At 41.6% G+C, this 16,588-nt stretch overlaps 1 protein-coding gene across 1 annotated transcript in view; it reads right to left on the reverse strand.

The window, feature by feature from the left end:
- dcc (DCC netrin 1 receptor) overlaps window positions 1-16,588 on the reverse strand; it is a gene marked incomplete at both ends in the record, with an annotated part of 265,559 nt that overhangs the window by 35,745 nt on the left and 213,226 nt on the right. Inside the window, 7 exons of the mRNA XM_079290162.1 lie at window positions 118-234; window positions 2,192-2,415; window positions 3,386-3,548; window positions 10,101-10,166; window positions 14,523-14,555; window positions 14,675-14,869; window positions 15,641-15,748. Coding sequence (XP_079146288.1) covers window positions 118-234; window positions 2,192-2,415; window positions 3,386-3,548; window positions 10,101-10,166; window positions 14,523-14,555; window positions 14,675-14,869; window positions 15,641-15,748 — 906 coding nt within the window. The remainder of the gene's footprint in view (window positions 1-117; window positions 235-2,191; window positions 2,416-3,385; window positions 3,549-10,100; window positions 10,167-14,522; window positions 14,556-14,674; window positions 14,870-15,640; window positions 15,749-16,588) is intronic.

Raw genomic sequence — 16,588 nt, forward strand, 5'->3', positions numbered from 1 at the left:
GGTTTCTGGCGAAATACCTGCAAAACGATGACGTTGCCGTCAGCCTCGGCTGTACTTTGTGTTTGGTGGTGGTTGAGGGCCAGTGAACTCACGCACGCACAGGGTTGTGTTACTTACGTGTGTTGCTGGGCTGTGAGTCCATAGGAATCATCATCTTGCCTCGCGTCCCCCTCCTGGCAGCCATGGAGCGATCCAGAGTGGAGATACTGCTGGACGCCTCGTCGCCGTCAGCTCCTGGAACAACACAAACATTCCAATATGACAAAGAGGGATTCACAGAGTGGCGGCTGGTCAATAGAGGGCCATGGGGCATGGCCCCACCATGAGCCACACAAAAAAAAAAAAAATAAATAAAAAATTATAATAATCATAAATTATACAAATTGTCAATATTTGTGTTTCTGAACTATGGAATGTACCCAGTAATGTGTGTAAAATATGATATCTGCGCAAAATATATGCCTTTCCTGCTCGTGCTCTCCCCCTGTGTGCTCTCTGCTCGTGCTCTCTGTCTGTGTGCACGACACTCTGAGAACGCGCAGCTTGGGGAGCCTGATCGTTTTGGCCCAAAAGAGGCGGGTCTATGAAGCAGTTTAGCCAATTGCTGATTCAAGATATAAATGAGTGACATACAATTGAGCCAATCAGCGCCCTCAAATAGATTCAGCTGTGGGCCAGAACGATCAGGCCCCCCTCGCTGCGCGTTCTCGTCAGGAGAAGTCTCTACAGGCGAGCGCCAGCGCGAGCACTCCTCCTCCAAGACCCGTTTGAGAGGAGAACTTTGGCGGAGATTCTGCAGCCAAAGAGCTGATATCAGATCAGCCTGACCTCACAATCAGACAGCAGACTCGCGGGAAAGGGAAGCAGTACATGAAGCTTCTGTACTAGCTGTACACCAGACAGGTTTGGCTAGCTGGATGACGTCATGCTAATCATTTATTTAGCTTTTTAAACAACGGGGACGGATCCAGCACGGACAGTTACGGGAGTGAGGGATGAGGAGGTAAGGAAACATGAGAACACCAGGGTAGGGAGTGAGGGATGAAGAGGTAAGGAAACATGAGAACACCAGGGTAGGGAGTGAGGGATGAGGAGGTAAGGAAACATGAGAACACCAGGGTAGGGAGTGAGGGATGAGGAGGTAAGGAAACATGAGAACACCAGGGTAGGGAGTGAGGGATGAGGAGGTAAGGAAACATGAGAACACCAGGGTAGGGAGTGAGGGATGAGGAGGTAAGGAAACATGAGAACACCAGGGTAGGGAGTGAGGGATGAGGAGGTAAGGAAACATGAGAACACCAGGACACACATGAGAACTCTGTCAAGCTACATATTATGCAAAGTGAACATCTTTTCTTCTACATAGCTGTCCTCAGTCTCATCTGCTTAACTTGGTCATGGAGGCATCAACATGTAATAGAGATGTTAAATTAACAGTGAAAACTCATCATAGCTTAATTTAACATCAGTATTCATAATTACACTTCATGTTTACTTCTCCTGATCTTCACCTCCTATAACAAGGTCCATAGGGGCATCTCAATAAATGAACATGTTATATTGTATTATATAAGTGTTATTTACTGATTGTTTTCGTGTTGGAATAAATGTTAAATATTGAACTGCCAAGTAATAATGCGTGTTTGATGCTTACATTTTTTTTTGCATTAAATCATACTGGGATGTTTGCTGAAATTGATAGGATGGCCCTACCTAGAACATGTTCCACCAGCCGCCACTGCTTTCACACATGTTCTCCCCCTTCTGTAAGCTGCCACAACAGAGTTTTAAAATGCGCTCTGCTAACTATTTTCCACTGGGAGAAATGATTTATACATCTAATAATTAATACAGGCCTCATTATACAGAATGCAATCAGACTCATAATGGGGATAAATGAATCTGTTAGCACCACAGAAATGAAGAAAAGATGACTTTTTATATTTAGCACGCAGATTATGAATGCAATTGCATTTCTAATTTTAGATTTCTATGTTGCCAAGCAACATAGAGATGAACCCTAAGATGATACATGTATCTAAAGGGAGACACCCAAACTCAAATCAAAGTTCATAAACAAGACAAAATACAGTTGATACAAAACTATAGAAATCATAAAATAAAGGTATAACATGTAAACAAAGGTGGATGGATATAAGGATAAATCAATGAATCTGCATCTATCCTGTACCTGAGTGGCTGCTCTTGCTGCCCAACTGGCTCTCTGATTGGCTGTGTGCGACCTGGGGGAGGTCCTGGCAGGACTGAAGGGGGGAATCGTGTCCGGACGGGGCCACGCTGGGAGCTTTCTCCATGTTTTTCATCTCCATCTCCTCGTGGTGGATCCAGAGGTCGGGGGGCCGCAAGTCCTTCTGGCTGCCCTTCCTCTTGCTGGCGCTGTGGCTCGCTCTCTTCCTGCACAAAGGACGAGGCAGGTGACTGAAGGTGTTCGAGGACAACACACTGAACCCTGGGTGGACTGCTGTTGGAGTGTCGCTAGGCAACCCTCTCAATCCCAGCAGAACATGAGCACCCCTGTGCATCCACCATGAAACCACTTGAATTGCTCATGTATGCTACAATTTACACGGACGAGCTGGAACAAAATGAAGACAGACAGATGATGGTGGAAGGAGAGACGAGGAGGACGAGGATTCTGCTGTTGAGCTGATCAGTGCTTTGCAATTGAATATTTGATTTCATGGACTGGATTATGAAACAGCCCTGATCTGGATTAGAAAGACTGAAACCAGTGAAACATTGCAAAACAATGTATAAATCATAGCATCTGAAACGCCATGAACTGGAGTAATAAATCAAACAGATGTTTACTGGATGACTGGATTGCAAAATTCTAAATTTGAATCCTTTCATGGACTCAAACCTAATTTTTGATACTACTTATATATATTGTGTCTGCAATAACCATACTATAACAATAACGTATTTACATTCTGCAATTACATCTCTACTGGTGGTGAGTGGTAGTGTTGTATTTCCAGGACTGAATTCTGAAAGATTATAATTCAAGGTGGATTAGTACAATAACAATGATCAAAACATCGTGAACCGGATTAGAAAATAAAAAAAACAATTTGACAAACCGCTACAAAGTAAGCCTGGAATCTGATGAGGATTATAAAGCATCGCTGATAAATGGGATTTAGAAAGCAGAAGATGAACCGAGTGTGATAAAAGCCATTTCAGGTCAGGTCCTTCCCGGTTTTTGGGTACGCACACACGTTTCAGTGTCAGTCGGTAGGAAGCACATGGTGGACTCGACTTTTCTATGAAAACAAGCCGAACAGATCATCAAGCATCAAGCGTCTGCCTGGTTACCCCGACAGCTGCTGGCTGCCATCACACAGATGAACAAACGTCTTACTTCCTCTGCTGGGCGGAGGAGCGCCGGGTGCAGATGAGCGCCACGATGACGACCACCACCACGGTGATGGCTCCCACGGAAACCACGATGATCACCAGGAGGTTGCTGTTCTTTTGGGGCGTGGCGCTGCCGTGCGGTGGACGCATCTGACCAATGGGAGACTCTGAAATATAGCAAAGAGAAGGGGAGGCAGGGAATTATTATTAAACAGGGTACTAAAAGTATATTTAGGCAGATTAACTGTGGAGGCGTGGGTTTAGGGTTGCACTTTCATGGAATTATTATGATTCTTGTTATTAAAATGAAAATGTATTTCATGAAATCGTTTGAATTCCATATAAAAAACTTTTTATGTTTGTAATTTCAAAGCAATTACTGTCAACAGTGAAATGTAATAAAACTACTGCCATACTGATAATGACCTTTAATGTGAGATTGACTTGTCGTTTTTAGAAGAAATGTTAATTTCAGTAAACCTGAAAACAAATGAAAACTACAACTTTAAATATGAAACATGTCCAGATTATATCTTGTTTCTTGTGAAAAGGGAAAAGCCTTTTGCACGTGACTTTTCATAATGGTCAATCTCATGAAATTACATTTCATTTTAATTGAATTATTTCCTTTGACATGACGAAGGATGTTGTACGGATGTTCCTCCATCAAGAAGACAGTGTGTTGTGAAAGCTCATCATATTATGACATTGTGAATAAAGATTTAAAGTCATTCATTCTATTAATCTTCTGTTATTTGCATCATGAAATGAACTGAAAAGACAACTGAAACATAAATACAGGCAATTTACAATAATACATGTAATGTCCACCATCCTGTTAATCCACCTCGTTTAAGTCTTTTCATTAAAACACAATCCACAAACAAAACTAAAAAGTTCTTATTCAGCCAAAAGGAAACAAATACAGTTTAGACAATTTAGTGATGAAAACACACGACCTCAAAAAAGCCTCCAGAATTAAACCCTAAGTGGTTTATATGAACACACAAAGATGGTGCTGCTGTAACAATACACAACGTGTGTGTGTGTCGGTCCGTGTGTGTGCGTTGGTGTGTGTGCATGTGTGTGACAGGTATAAAGGGAGAAAGGGGAATTGATGACAAGCTCTGTCATTCATTAACTCGACCTTGGAGCAGAGAGAGAGGGAAAATAGGAAAACACGGGAGAAGCATACGGTCTGAGTGGAGAGGGAAGCTACAGAGAGAGAAAGAGAGAGTGGAAGAAGCAGGAGTGTGAGTGTGTGCGTGTGTGTGTGTGTGTGTGTGTGGGGGGGGTGATAGAGGGGGATACGAGAGAGAGAAAAGGCAGAATGGAGGGTAGAGGAGAGGAGAGATGGAGGAACGATAGATTAAGAAAAATATGTGTGAGAGAGGCACTTTACCTCTTTCACCCTCTCTCTCTTTCCAGTCTCCCTCAATGAAGACCACAATCCATCACAGCTTACAGCTGCAGCACAGGGGCCGTAATATCACTTTCATTTCTTTTCCGTTTTTTGAAGTTAAATTTCATCATCTTTCTCCTTTTCTACTTTTTTTCTTTTCACATGATTTTTAAACAGCACTCTGGACCTTTGCTGACATCTGCTCCCTTCACGGTGCCAGAGTAAAGGTGCAGATCAATAACATCAAAAAGGGTTCTACCTCTGGGGAGCGGGAATGGGATCAGGGAATGCGTTGGTGATCTGATGATCAGTGTGTGGAGTTAGTTTGAACGGCAGCCACACTCTACTGCGGCTTTCTCGCTCGTTTTACTCGTCATTGTACCTCGTAACCTTTAATCACCGCCGCTCGATGAGCTACGTCACTTGCTCTGACAGAATGCAAAAAAAACAAAAACAAAAAGAGTCAACGTTCAACGTATCTGTGGTTTGCAGAAACGTACAACAGCAATGTATTTGTTTTCCTGCCGACTGGGCTGGGTGTTGTGCATGCTAGCTCGCTCTCCATGACCTGGCTTACTGGCCATGTTAATGGTATTATTAAGACCTGTGCTTCTCCCACAATGAACTACTGCTGAGAACACTGAGGCCTTGGACTTTCTCCTGATAATTTGATGGTTTTAATTCTATAGTATAAAATGTACACGTTTTTTTTAGTGTTTTTATCATCGACATGCTTAATTGACACTTAAAACACTGCATTTAATAAATACATACATTATTGATTATCTCTACACCACAATTTTATTTTTGCTCGTATGGGAATAGCTTATCAGCCATCCTATTGGGAAATGAAACTGTAACGATGTATTTTATGAATCTATAATTTCCTAATAATTTCCCAGAAATAATTATGTAATTTGATGCTAATTCCAGGAAAAATTGAGACAAAGCTGTGAAAGGTTTGTTTGAGTTTGAGTTAGTGGAGAACATGAGCAGTCTTCTGCTAAGCAGCTTCTTGGTAGTTCATCTGATACATTTGATTCATGACACAACTGGTAAAAGTAAAAGTAAAAAAGGTAAAAGTAGCCGAAAAAATTCTAACCCTTGAGGTGACAATTAGTTAAAGCACATGGCATCATGACAAGCATCATCACAACAAACGTGAGTTTGTCATTAAAGTGAAAATAGGTTAACACGATAAATCAGAACTTTATGGACTATAAAAAAGGAAAATGTCATCGTTGTAGTTGAGTGCTATAAGTGACAGCAGCAGCGACTGACAGATGGAAAGTCAAAGCTGAGCTGCGAGCAACACGTATGTCACCGATGAGAACAGGAGCACTAACATGTGCTGAGATGCCCTTGAGCATGGCTCTGAATCCCCCGGCGGCTCAGAGACACTGTGTGGAATAAATTGGAAGCTCTCAGCTGCTCAGTCGGTTCAAAAGCCACAAGAACAGCAACAAATCACACGAGCAACAATCCACACAAAGTGCAGAAAGATCCAGCAGGGACAACAAAGAGACCTCGGACAAGCATCAAAGTCACCCTGCTGACGCCGGGCAGCTACTCAGTGGTTGCACATTAAATGGCAACATATAGAACAAAGAAAATGTAGAGCCAATATGACATTGGTTTCATTACTTGGCTCTATATTTCTTATATGGTGGTTGAAGCCAGCCCAGGAGGGTCTGTCTTACTGTGAACATTATTATTTATAAATGAACTTTTATATGAACTTTTATATTGCCATATAGGACTGTTTTATTAAAGACCATGGCAAGACCATGGCACACACACAAACTGTCCTTCAGTGAGACACTGAATCAATGCCAGATTCAGACCCTGACCTCTGACCTCTTAGTAGGGGAGCGGTAACTGAACAGTTTTTTCTTTCAACAGAAATGAGAGGAGACAGTTATGGTTATGGTCCATGATTTGTATTGTCAGCAACAGCTGTAGCAGTAGTTTCAGTCGTATTACCAGCAGCAGTAAGACCATGGCACCAGGGCGTGGTTCGGCCTGACGCAAAGTTGACAACATACCCAATCATCGTGAGCTACAGTGGGAGACAACCAGTGTCATTTAGAAAGTCAAGCAAACATGCATTCAGCATGGCAATGGAACCGCAACGTCATAACGGAATGTTGCCAAAATGTATTTATTCATTCATTTCAACAATACTGTCCTGCTATATGTCAAAATGTCTTCTGTGAGAAATGTCCTTTTTTTGGTTCCGTTTTCTACACTCTCTAGTTGTAGCCAGCACATTTAAAGTCTCTGGGTCCTTTCTTTAAATAGTTATTAAATAATAACACATGAATGTGGAGTCACAGAAAATTCTCACACAAGGTCATGACTGTGAATCCGACATCCCGTTTCCTAAAAAATGAATTGGTCTTACACTGGCAACGTTGGTCTCGTGTTAGCAATGTCTGTCCAGACTAAAACATTCTTTCGATGGATTTTGTACAGATATTCATGGTGCCCAGAGGATGAATCCAACTGATATTGAGACTTTTCCTCCAGCGCCACACTAATGTGTCTCAAGAACTTTGTGATTTTGAGTGACATCACAAATGAAACATTTGTTTGAAGCATCGCCATGACATTGAGATATTCATGTTCCCCAGAGGATGAACTTCCCCCCTTAGCTTTCTGTATGGCACCATTATCACCATTATATTAGACTCTCAGTGTGTCCAGTACTCTGTTTTATAACCAAACACCTGCTAAATGAATGACATTCCCATGAGTCTCAGCGGTACTTTGTTTTTATTGTTTGTTAGTGATGTCAGCATGCTCACAAACTAAACCAAGATGGTGAAATTAGATGAGAGATTAGGGCACTGCAATGCCCACCTAGCCTCACAGAGTCTTTTTTACATCATTGGGTTTCTGTTTATACAAACAAACCTTTAAATCAAAGTTATTATTCAGTTGTTAGTTATGTTATTAAGTCATAAACAGTGCCAATCCTTTTTGTACAAACCGTTAAACCTTTCAGAAAGTGAAGTTTCAAGGGAACATGAGGGTGCAAGATGTTATTCAACACCCCTTTGAACAGCCAGATATATGTTGTTTACTTTGATTGCCTGAGTAGTATGAAGCTCTCAGCCGTGACAAAAGCCGACTTCAAAGAGGAGAGGAAGAAGACATTTTCTCGAATGCTTTTATCAGCACTCAAACTGCTCAGACCATAGACTGGAGATGGACGGCGCGTCCCCGCGTCCCCACGTCCCTCGCTCAAACCAACGGCCAGCGAAGCACAGCCACAGCTTGTTAGCGAGAGAGAATCACAGCTGTCAATCAAGATGTCACACCTCATTTTCATTGGATCAAATAACTAATTAAAACCAATCTCATCATAAAAACATTAATCAGTGCGATAAGAAGCACCTAACACGACAGAAACCGTGTCCCGTCTGGTAACATGAGGCCATCAAGATGTTTTGGCTTCACGACTGGCGAGGGGTGTCATGTCGGCCATTTTTATATACAGTCTATATGGCTCCGACACTGTCAGTGGATCATGTCAACAGCAGATCACCTGTGTATATGCTGCTGTGCATGCAGGAGCAACCTGCAGAACTGGGACCTGGTGGTAAGAGTCCGGGGTGGAATATTCTCTGTAGGTTGTTTTTCAAGTGAGAGGAAGATGGGCGATATAACTGATGACACTGTGTTAAAGACGAAATACGCTGGAGGTGATGAACGAGGCTTTGCCCTCGCTGACCCGCCATAAAGCTCAGAGGAGGTCGGAGGTCAGAGAGGACGGATTTATGATTGCCTCCGGCAGCTGTAGCAGCAGCAACACTGACAAAATGTTAGAGAGACCGGCCTCAGTCACACACACAAACTGTCCTTCAGTGAGACACTGAATCAATGCCAGATTCAGACCCTGACCTCTGACCTCTTAGTAGGGGAGCGGTAACTGAACAGTTTTTTCTTTCAACAGAAATGAGAGGAGACAGTTATGGTTATGGTCCATGATTTGTATTGTCAGCAACAGCTGTAGCAGTAGTTTCAGTCGTATTACCAGCAGCAGTATTAGCGGTGGCATTGTGTGCAGCAGAGTGCTTCCTCTAGCACAGGTGTAAGTCATTTCTGTTTAATATTAGCACTGGTACAAGTATAACCATTAGCTTAACATTAGCATTGGCGTGTGTATCATGATTGATATTAGCATTAGCATGAATATGCAGTTGAAGTAATGTCAAAGGCATTCCTGAAATAAGGTCTGTGGTTAGAAAAAACTTGTTCTCCAACAAAGAAATGCAGTAAATACCCCTCTCTGAATTTAGAAGTTTTTACGTGTTGTTAAAAAAAGACGGTTGCTAACAAGTGGCTAAACGTCGACAGCATCGAACCACGGCGACAGTGAGCCTTTAGCTAAGTGGTGGATTTGTACTTGTGGTGGTTGCATTTACACAACAAAAATCATAAAAAGTGGTGTTCGTATGTAAAGATTATGTTGCTGAACAACAGGTGTACGTATCCTGAACCATTCAGCCGTTCCTACACACACAGGCCACAGTGTTCCTATAGAGGACAATACAGATTGAATCTCAATCGAAACTCTTGTTTGCCACAGAGCTTATTTTTTGCAATAATCCAAAATCCAAAGGAACACTCCCATTGGCGTTTTTGTCTGGATGATTGAAAATATTAAGATAAAAGTGGAATTATAGCTAATATTAATAATAACATTAAAACTAGTGTCTTAAGGGATGACAATATATCAAAATGTGAGCATAAATTATAGTTAAAAGAAAAATTGAAAATAATAAAAATGTTCTGATGTAAATATGAAATGCTGTAATACATTTTTATGGTCTTCAGATTTATGATATTGAAGTTTGACATTCTTTGTAGTAAAAACGCTCATGTTCTCCCCTGTCATTGTCAAGAATCATCATGAGTAATGTTATTGTTGTTCTTGGCATTATATTAAAAACTACAAGCAGGTGATTGATGTGCCACAACACTCTTTTCTTGCTCCTCTGAAAAGATTACTTTCTCCTGTTTGATAAAAACACTGATTGATGGTGAGATAATGAATCTAATTAATTCTTTCCTGCCGGCGGCGATACGACAACAACACAGGAAGCAACCCTAACAGACTGTAAATCAGCTGAGCTGCAGCTCTTCGCCAGGACACGGCGAGTCATGAAACTAAGTTCAGACATGACTCAGCTCCCAGGAGATTAGGTTTCAACGCAGTAAATAGAGTCCTGGAATGAACCAAAAGTGAATTCCTCTTTCGGCCAAGCAGAAGCACAATGTGTGTGAGCGTGTGTGTGTGTGTGTGTGTTACCGTTGACGCTGCTCCTGTCAATGAGGTTGGTGTCAGATGGCCAGTAGGCGTGGTCTCCCCCTCGACCTGCACATAGCAGAAATAAACAGGAACATCAGGAATGAAACAAAAATAAATAAATAGAAAACTGCTGAGATAAAGATGGAAAAGTCATTTTTGCAGAGAGATTGGTTCCTTGTTAGGAAATAAATGACTTTGTTAAGCCGGTGCACACACACACACACACACACACACACACACACACACACACACACACACACACACACACACACGCACACACACATTCTTATCATACGTGTGCTCTCTTTCAGCTTTTATCAACTTGCCTGGATACACTTAATGGGTATTTGGATTGGTTCCCATATAAAGGACTTACAGTCCTTGAGTTTTATTTCAGCAGCAGAAGTTTTTAATGGCTTCTGGATCTCTGGGTAAATACTGAAGCTACGCAGTTGACTCTTTAGGATAATCTGTGAATAAATATACTTATTGATAAATGTGTAAAAGGAAAAACAAACGATTATACTGTGATAAGTTTTTTTCTTTCACCTTAATGGGAGTGATCTATAGTGATAGCAATGGTGCAACATTATGTCAAATTGCATAGTTTTAAGAAAAAAAACGACAGATATTTGAGGGAGGACCCTAAACCAAATATCTCCTGATCTTTAATTCACTGTAAAAAGCTGTTGGCGCATCCTGACTGTGACACTGCTGCTTTAATCTGGATGAATAGCTCACACTCTGCCTCTGCCTGCCTGTCTGGCTGGCGTTGATTCAAGGCTGGAGGCATCCTATAATATATTATAAAGGGACACTAAAGGCTACAAATAAGAGAGGAAAGCACTTAAAACTATTGACACCATATAATATACCGTGCATATTTGTTAATATGCAAACACACCACCATAACCCTAAGATGTTTCAGTTTGAGTAGTGTAGGCCTGCTAGAGAAGATCCATAACCCAAGTATCATAATATAACACTACAACCATTGTCACACTGTAACATGCTTAAAGAAAGAAATAATAAATAAATAGTATATTATAGGACAGGTAGAAAGATATTGCTGATATTGGCTGATACACACACCAAGGCTAAATGATTCCCCTGGTTTCCAAAAGGTTCAAATCGGTTCTGTGTCCATTGTCGACTGTTTCTCCGACCTCTTCAAAGCATTGTAGGCTAGATTAAGAGTAATGACGGTACGCAGCAGTACACCATCAGCAAAACTACAATTACCTCTAGTCAAGTTGCAGTTTACATCCTTGTTTTTTCCCCAAATTTGTCATTACTTCGTCATTTAATCCTATTAGACATTTGTGAGAAATTGTCATAGTTAGCATATGAGTTCTTGACAAGGGACGACCCTAGCGGAGTGTACAAACTCTAACTTCCTGTATAAGGTCAGCAGTTGAAACCTCTTGACATTCGATAACAGAAGGGGGAAAAAAGTAACATTTCCCAGCAGTACTACAACCTCAAGACTTGAAAAAGCGGATTCCAGCCCGGTTCCACATCTCTGAATCACCGCCCACATCTCTGATTTGTTAAGCAATTCCAAAAGACGTGTTATGCCCATTGATGGCTGTTTGGAGAGATGCTTAGGCCGGTTAGAGAGACTACTGAGCTTAGTAGAGAAGAATGGGGACGTCATCTCCCTACATAGCTAGCTAGCTACCTAGCATACATTCATGGGGAAACAGCCACAGATTAACAGTGAAAAGAGTGGTTGAGATTGGAGAATGGTCTACTCTGAGTACTATTAGTTTATTTTGAGTACAAAAATATAAATATACACATGTATTCTGAAATTGGCAGGTATTTATTATGTCTTTGCTAACCAGCAGCTGAGCCAGTACGTAAATCAGGAACACTGGAGGAGGAAATCCCACGAGGAAGTCAGACACAGATCATCACAGAAGGCTGCCAGAGAACAGAGATTTCAAACTGATGAGAGGACTTTCCAAAAACCTCCCAACTGTTAGTGCGAAACTTAATCTTAAGACCTCCACATCTCAAAGTAAGCCTGAACCCAAACCACGACACATACTCCCACATTTTAAAACTAAAACTGGTTTCTCTCTCAGCAGCAGCAGCCGTGGTGGTGAGTAACCGCGCCGTCAAATATCAAGCACATTTTTAGTTTTTCTTGCAGTTTGAAGCTACAGGAACAATGATTTAAAAATGTTCATGCTTCTGAAAACACACATTAATTATGTTTCCTGCCAGCCTATCATTGTGTGTGCATTAAACAGTGTGTATATGTTTGTGTACGTGTGTTTACAGTGTAAGGCTCACAGTAACAAGGCTGAACATCAATCTTCCCTTCTCCCCTGACAACACTTCTGATTTATCTGGAGAGGGACCGCAGTGTCCGCACACAGACACACACATCTGTCAGTGACAAACAGCACCATTTAACACCCTGACACGGGAGCTGAGACTCTCTGCTTCAGTGTCCGCATCGCTTCACTGCTCTTAAGTCCAGCTGCACTGGAAATTCCCAGACTGCATTTGTAGAAAGCAGTGAGTACTTTGGCTCAGACAAAGGTGGCCTGAGTGCTGTTCCCCCCCCCTGTATTTGCTTGGAATCTTCGATGATGTCGATTTCTGATCATAGAACAGGTTGGGAGCTGTATCTGTATTCCCAGCAGGAAGTCATCGCACGCTCTCTGCCTTCTGTTTTCGATTTTCATGGACAAAATAGGATACGAGCCAGCATCTTTAAATGGAGCTCTGCTGGGAAGTTGTGAATTGCCTCCATCAGATGGCGTCTGAGTCAAAAGGGTCCAACCGTAGACCTTGTGCATAGATTTGCAACACCCATTGAAACACATTCTGTTTCCCAATGTGCCAACGCCAATATGATGGTAAACTTTCAATTGGTTTGTAACTAAATACCTGCACAATGGTGCAAGAAACTGCTCCAGGGGCGCCGTGCAATGGCGGACCCTGCACTTAGCCCCCCCCCCCCCCCTGTACGTTGTGTTTAGTACTACTTAGCACATGTTAGCATGCCAGAAGGCTGAATTAAGATGGTGATCTCGGCAAAGAGTACGCCTGCTTAGCATCGGCATGACATAGCATTGTGAGCTTTTCAGCACCATGGATGTGGCTATCATGCCAAAATATGAATTGCATTCAGCTGAAAGCGCCGCAGTGCAGCCTCACAGAGCATGACTGTGCACTCTCAGTCGTGTCTATTGTTGCTGATGATGTATTGCTGTTGTTTACTTGTGTGTGCTCTGGGCATCAAACGATGCAACTCTACATGATGATGATGCTTTCTAATTGCTAATGCTCGTAACACTTAAAATTCAAAGGACGCTTAGGAAAATACACATTAAAAACTACAAATGATTTGTCATGTTCTCTGAGCTGCTGTGAGATTTAAAAGTTTAGAGACGCAAATTAGAAAAAAAGTTTTGAGGCTTCAATCATTAGCATTATGTCCCCTTCTGCCAGCTGCGTGTGATGAATAGAACCAGCGAACAGAGCGTTAATTATGTCTGAGTTAATTTGATGAACTTTAATATGGTAAACAGCTCTTTTCCATCGCCCCCATACGTCTGAATTAATAACTACAAAATGCTCTTCCTCCTCTCTGGCTCGCTCTCCTTTTATTTTTCTCTCAGAATAACTTTTATGTTTTCCAAGAAAATAACAAACGACTTCCCTTCAGCTTGACGAGTCGGGGTTGTTCGCATTGAGTGAAGTGTTTTCATCACATTCGTGTACATGCGACGATCACTGTCAGCCAAGTGTTTGAACCGTTTATTCACGACATTTAGCAGTTTTAGTAACAGTTTCAATTTACTAGACTCACTGACCAACTGCTTTTCAAACACTTCAATCAGCTTTCTGTTTTCTATTCATCTTAACCTCTTTAACTAGGTAAGGCTTGTTTTATCACTAAGTGATCTCAGTAATTGATTTTTAATAAAATATGTCAATCACCGCTACATACAGTCATAAATGACCACAACAAATATGAAGCTGATGGATCCAGTGTTGTGCAGGATTATCCGTGGACAGACAGATACTCACACCAACGACCGAACGCATCATCTCCCCCGCAAGGTCAACTCCAACCAGAACATTGATACATTGTAAAAACATAACTCCTTCATAGTTTAAATTACCATAAAAAAGATAATTCATTCATGTTATGACATAGTTGGCATGTTAATCTTTCAAAAACTTTTGGGAATGAAACTAGCTGATGATTTGAAGGAAACATTCAAATGAAAAGAAATAAAAATGAGACGACTCGAGACCAGCGATTATTGGAAATGTAAGAACTATTTTACAATGAAGAATTTGAAGCTAGTCACACACACACACACACACACACACACACACACACACACACACACACACACACACACACACACACTCAAGTAGAGGGAAAAAGCTTACCTTGATCATTGGCCATCTTGTCTGGATGTTCCACTGAAACAGCAACAGAGGGAGACAGCAAACGTATCAAATATAAAACAAAGGAATTTACAGATGAAGCAGATCTTGATCTTCAGTCACACACACACACACACTCTCTCTCTCTGACAGACCTTTGGCGGTCCTAAAGTGGACGGGCTCAGACAGCGGGCCGACTCCTTTGGCGTTCTTGGCCTGAATCCTGAAGTAATAAACCGTGTCGAGGTTCAAATCCACGACCTGATGGGTCAGCCGGTCACCGGTGATCGCCTCCATCACCCAATCATCTATGGGCATGTTCTTATCCAGCGTGTAGTACAGGATGTAACCTGACAGACAGAACATCATATGATTAATAAGAGGAACATTTGTATCGACAGTGAAGTATGGTTGACATTAGTGTTTTGCTTTCCAGTTTCTAATAAAATTGAAAGATTAAAAGATTTGACGTGTTGAATTTGGGACCAAAGACATCTCATATTTCCATTTTAATATTTTATTTTATTTTATCTATTTATTTGTTAATTCACCCAGAAGACTTAATATTTGAACATGTTTATATGCAGAATGTTTGTTACAGGATAAGAACATACTAATATTTAGATGCAGGGTGGGACATTTGACAAAGGAATATGTTTAAGATCTAAAAATATCTGATCTGTATGTGTGTGTGTGTGTGTGTGTGTGTGTGTGTGTGTGTGTGTGTGTGTGTGTGTGTGTGTTTGGCGTTGTTTTGTACTGTTATCCCTGCAGGGAGCGTTTGATTCGTCCTCCGGGACACTGCAGGAGCAGCAGAGCTCGTTAAAACAGACGGGTTTACAGTCAGGTCGATCGCCCAGAGGAGAGAGAGAACAATGGAGGAAAGTACGTGCGCGTGTGTGTGTGTGTGTGTGCACGAAGAGCAACAACTGAATTCTCAATATCTTTGATATTTTAAAAAGATAATTTTTAGATATTTTACAGATTACAATGATTAATCTGTTTTTTAAATCAATAATCACCAGGTTAATTAAAATTAAAAATAACTATTACCTCTGATGGATAGTGTGTGTGCGCTGTGATAGGACTGTACCTGTGGTGTTTGCTGTGCGAACCCTCACCTGTGATTCGGCCGTTGGCCTCCATCGGCGGTTGCCAGCTGATTAAAATGGCGCGGGGCCGTCCCTCGCGACTGATCACTGTCAAATCTTTGGGGGTGGAGCTAGGAGCTGTCAGTTATGGAGGGTCAGGAAAAGGAGGAAAAAAAATAAGCGTCAGCAGTGGAAGGATGAGTTAATGCTGTGGTTAGCTTCAGTTTCTAAATATCAGTTAACCAAGGTGTTATTATATGAAAATCCAATCATCTCTTCTTCCTGTGCTTACGTAAGCGAGTACTAACCAATTCTAACCAACCATATCATGACATCCATCCATCCATCCATCAATCTGCAACTTGTAGTGACTATGGAGGTGTGTGTGTGGAGCCATCAGACCAGCTCTGTATTGTGCTACATAAGCCCGCCCACTTTTTAGCGGTCCAATCAAATGCGAAGGAGTGATTTAAATTTCTCTTGTAACTGTACACCGCTCAAATAATCTGTTTCACTGGAGAATACGTCACAATACAGAAGCTGAAGTCGCTCTAATGTCAGTGGGACTCAGGGTAACCCTGCTTATCTGCACCTTTACAGTTTTATTAAAATGCAGCTAATGCGATTAAAGGACTTGTTCCACATTTCTGGGAAATGCTGTAATTTCCTTGCTTGCAGAGACAAGATGAGACGATCGATATCAGAATCGATACCTGTCTATTAAGTATGAAGCATTAGCCAGGAGACTGTTCGTTTAGCTCTGCCTTAAGATTGGAGGCAGGGGGACACAGCTAACCTCCGAAGTTCAAACAAGGCTAAGAGACTACAGAGCAGCACTGTGAGACTGTAATTATTCATAGCCCAACTTTACCATGCTCACAGCAACAATGTGAACATGCTATAATTTGCCAATTAGCAGGAACACAAACTACAGCTGAGGTGGATGGTCATGTCATTAGCTTTGCAGGTATTTGGTTT

This window comes from Melanostigma gelatinosum (genome assembly GCF_949748355.1).
Source record: "Melanostigma gelatinosum genome assembly, chromosome: 18".
Classification (NCBI taxonomy): Eukaryota; Metazoa; Chordata; class Actinopteri; order Perciformes; family Zoarcidae; genus Melanostigma; species Melanostigma gelatinosum.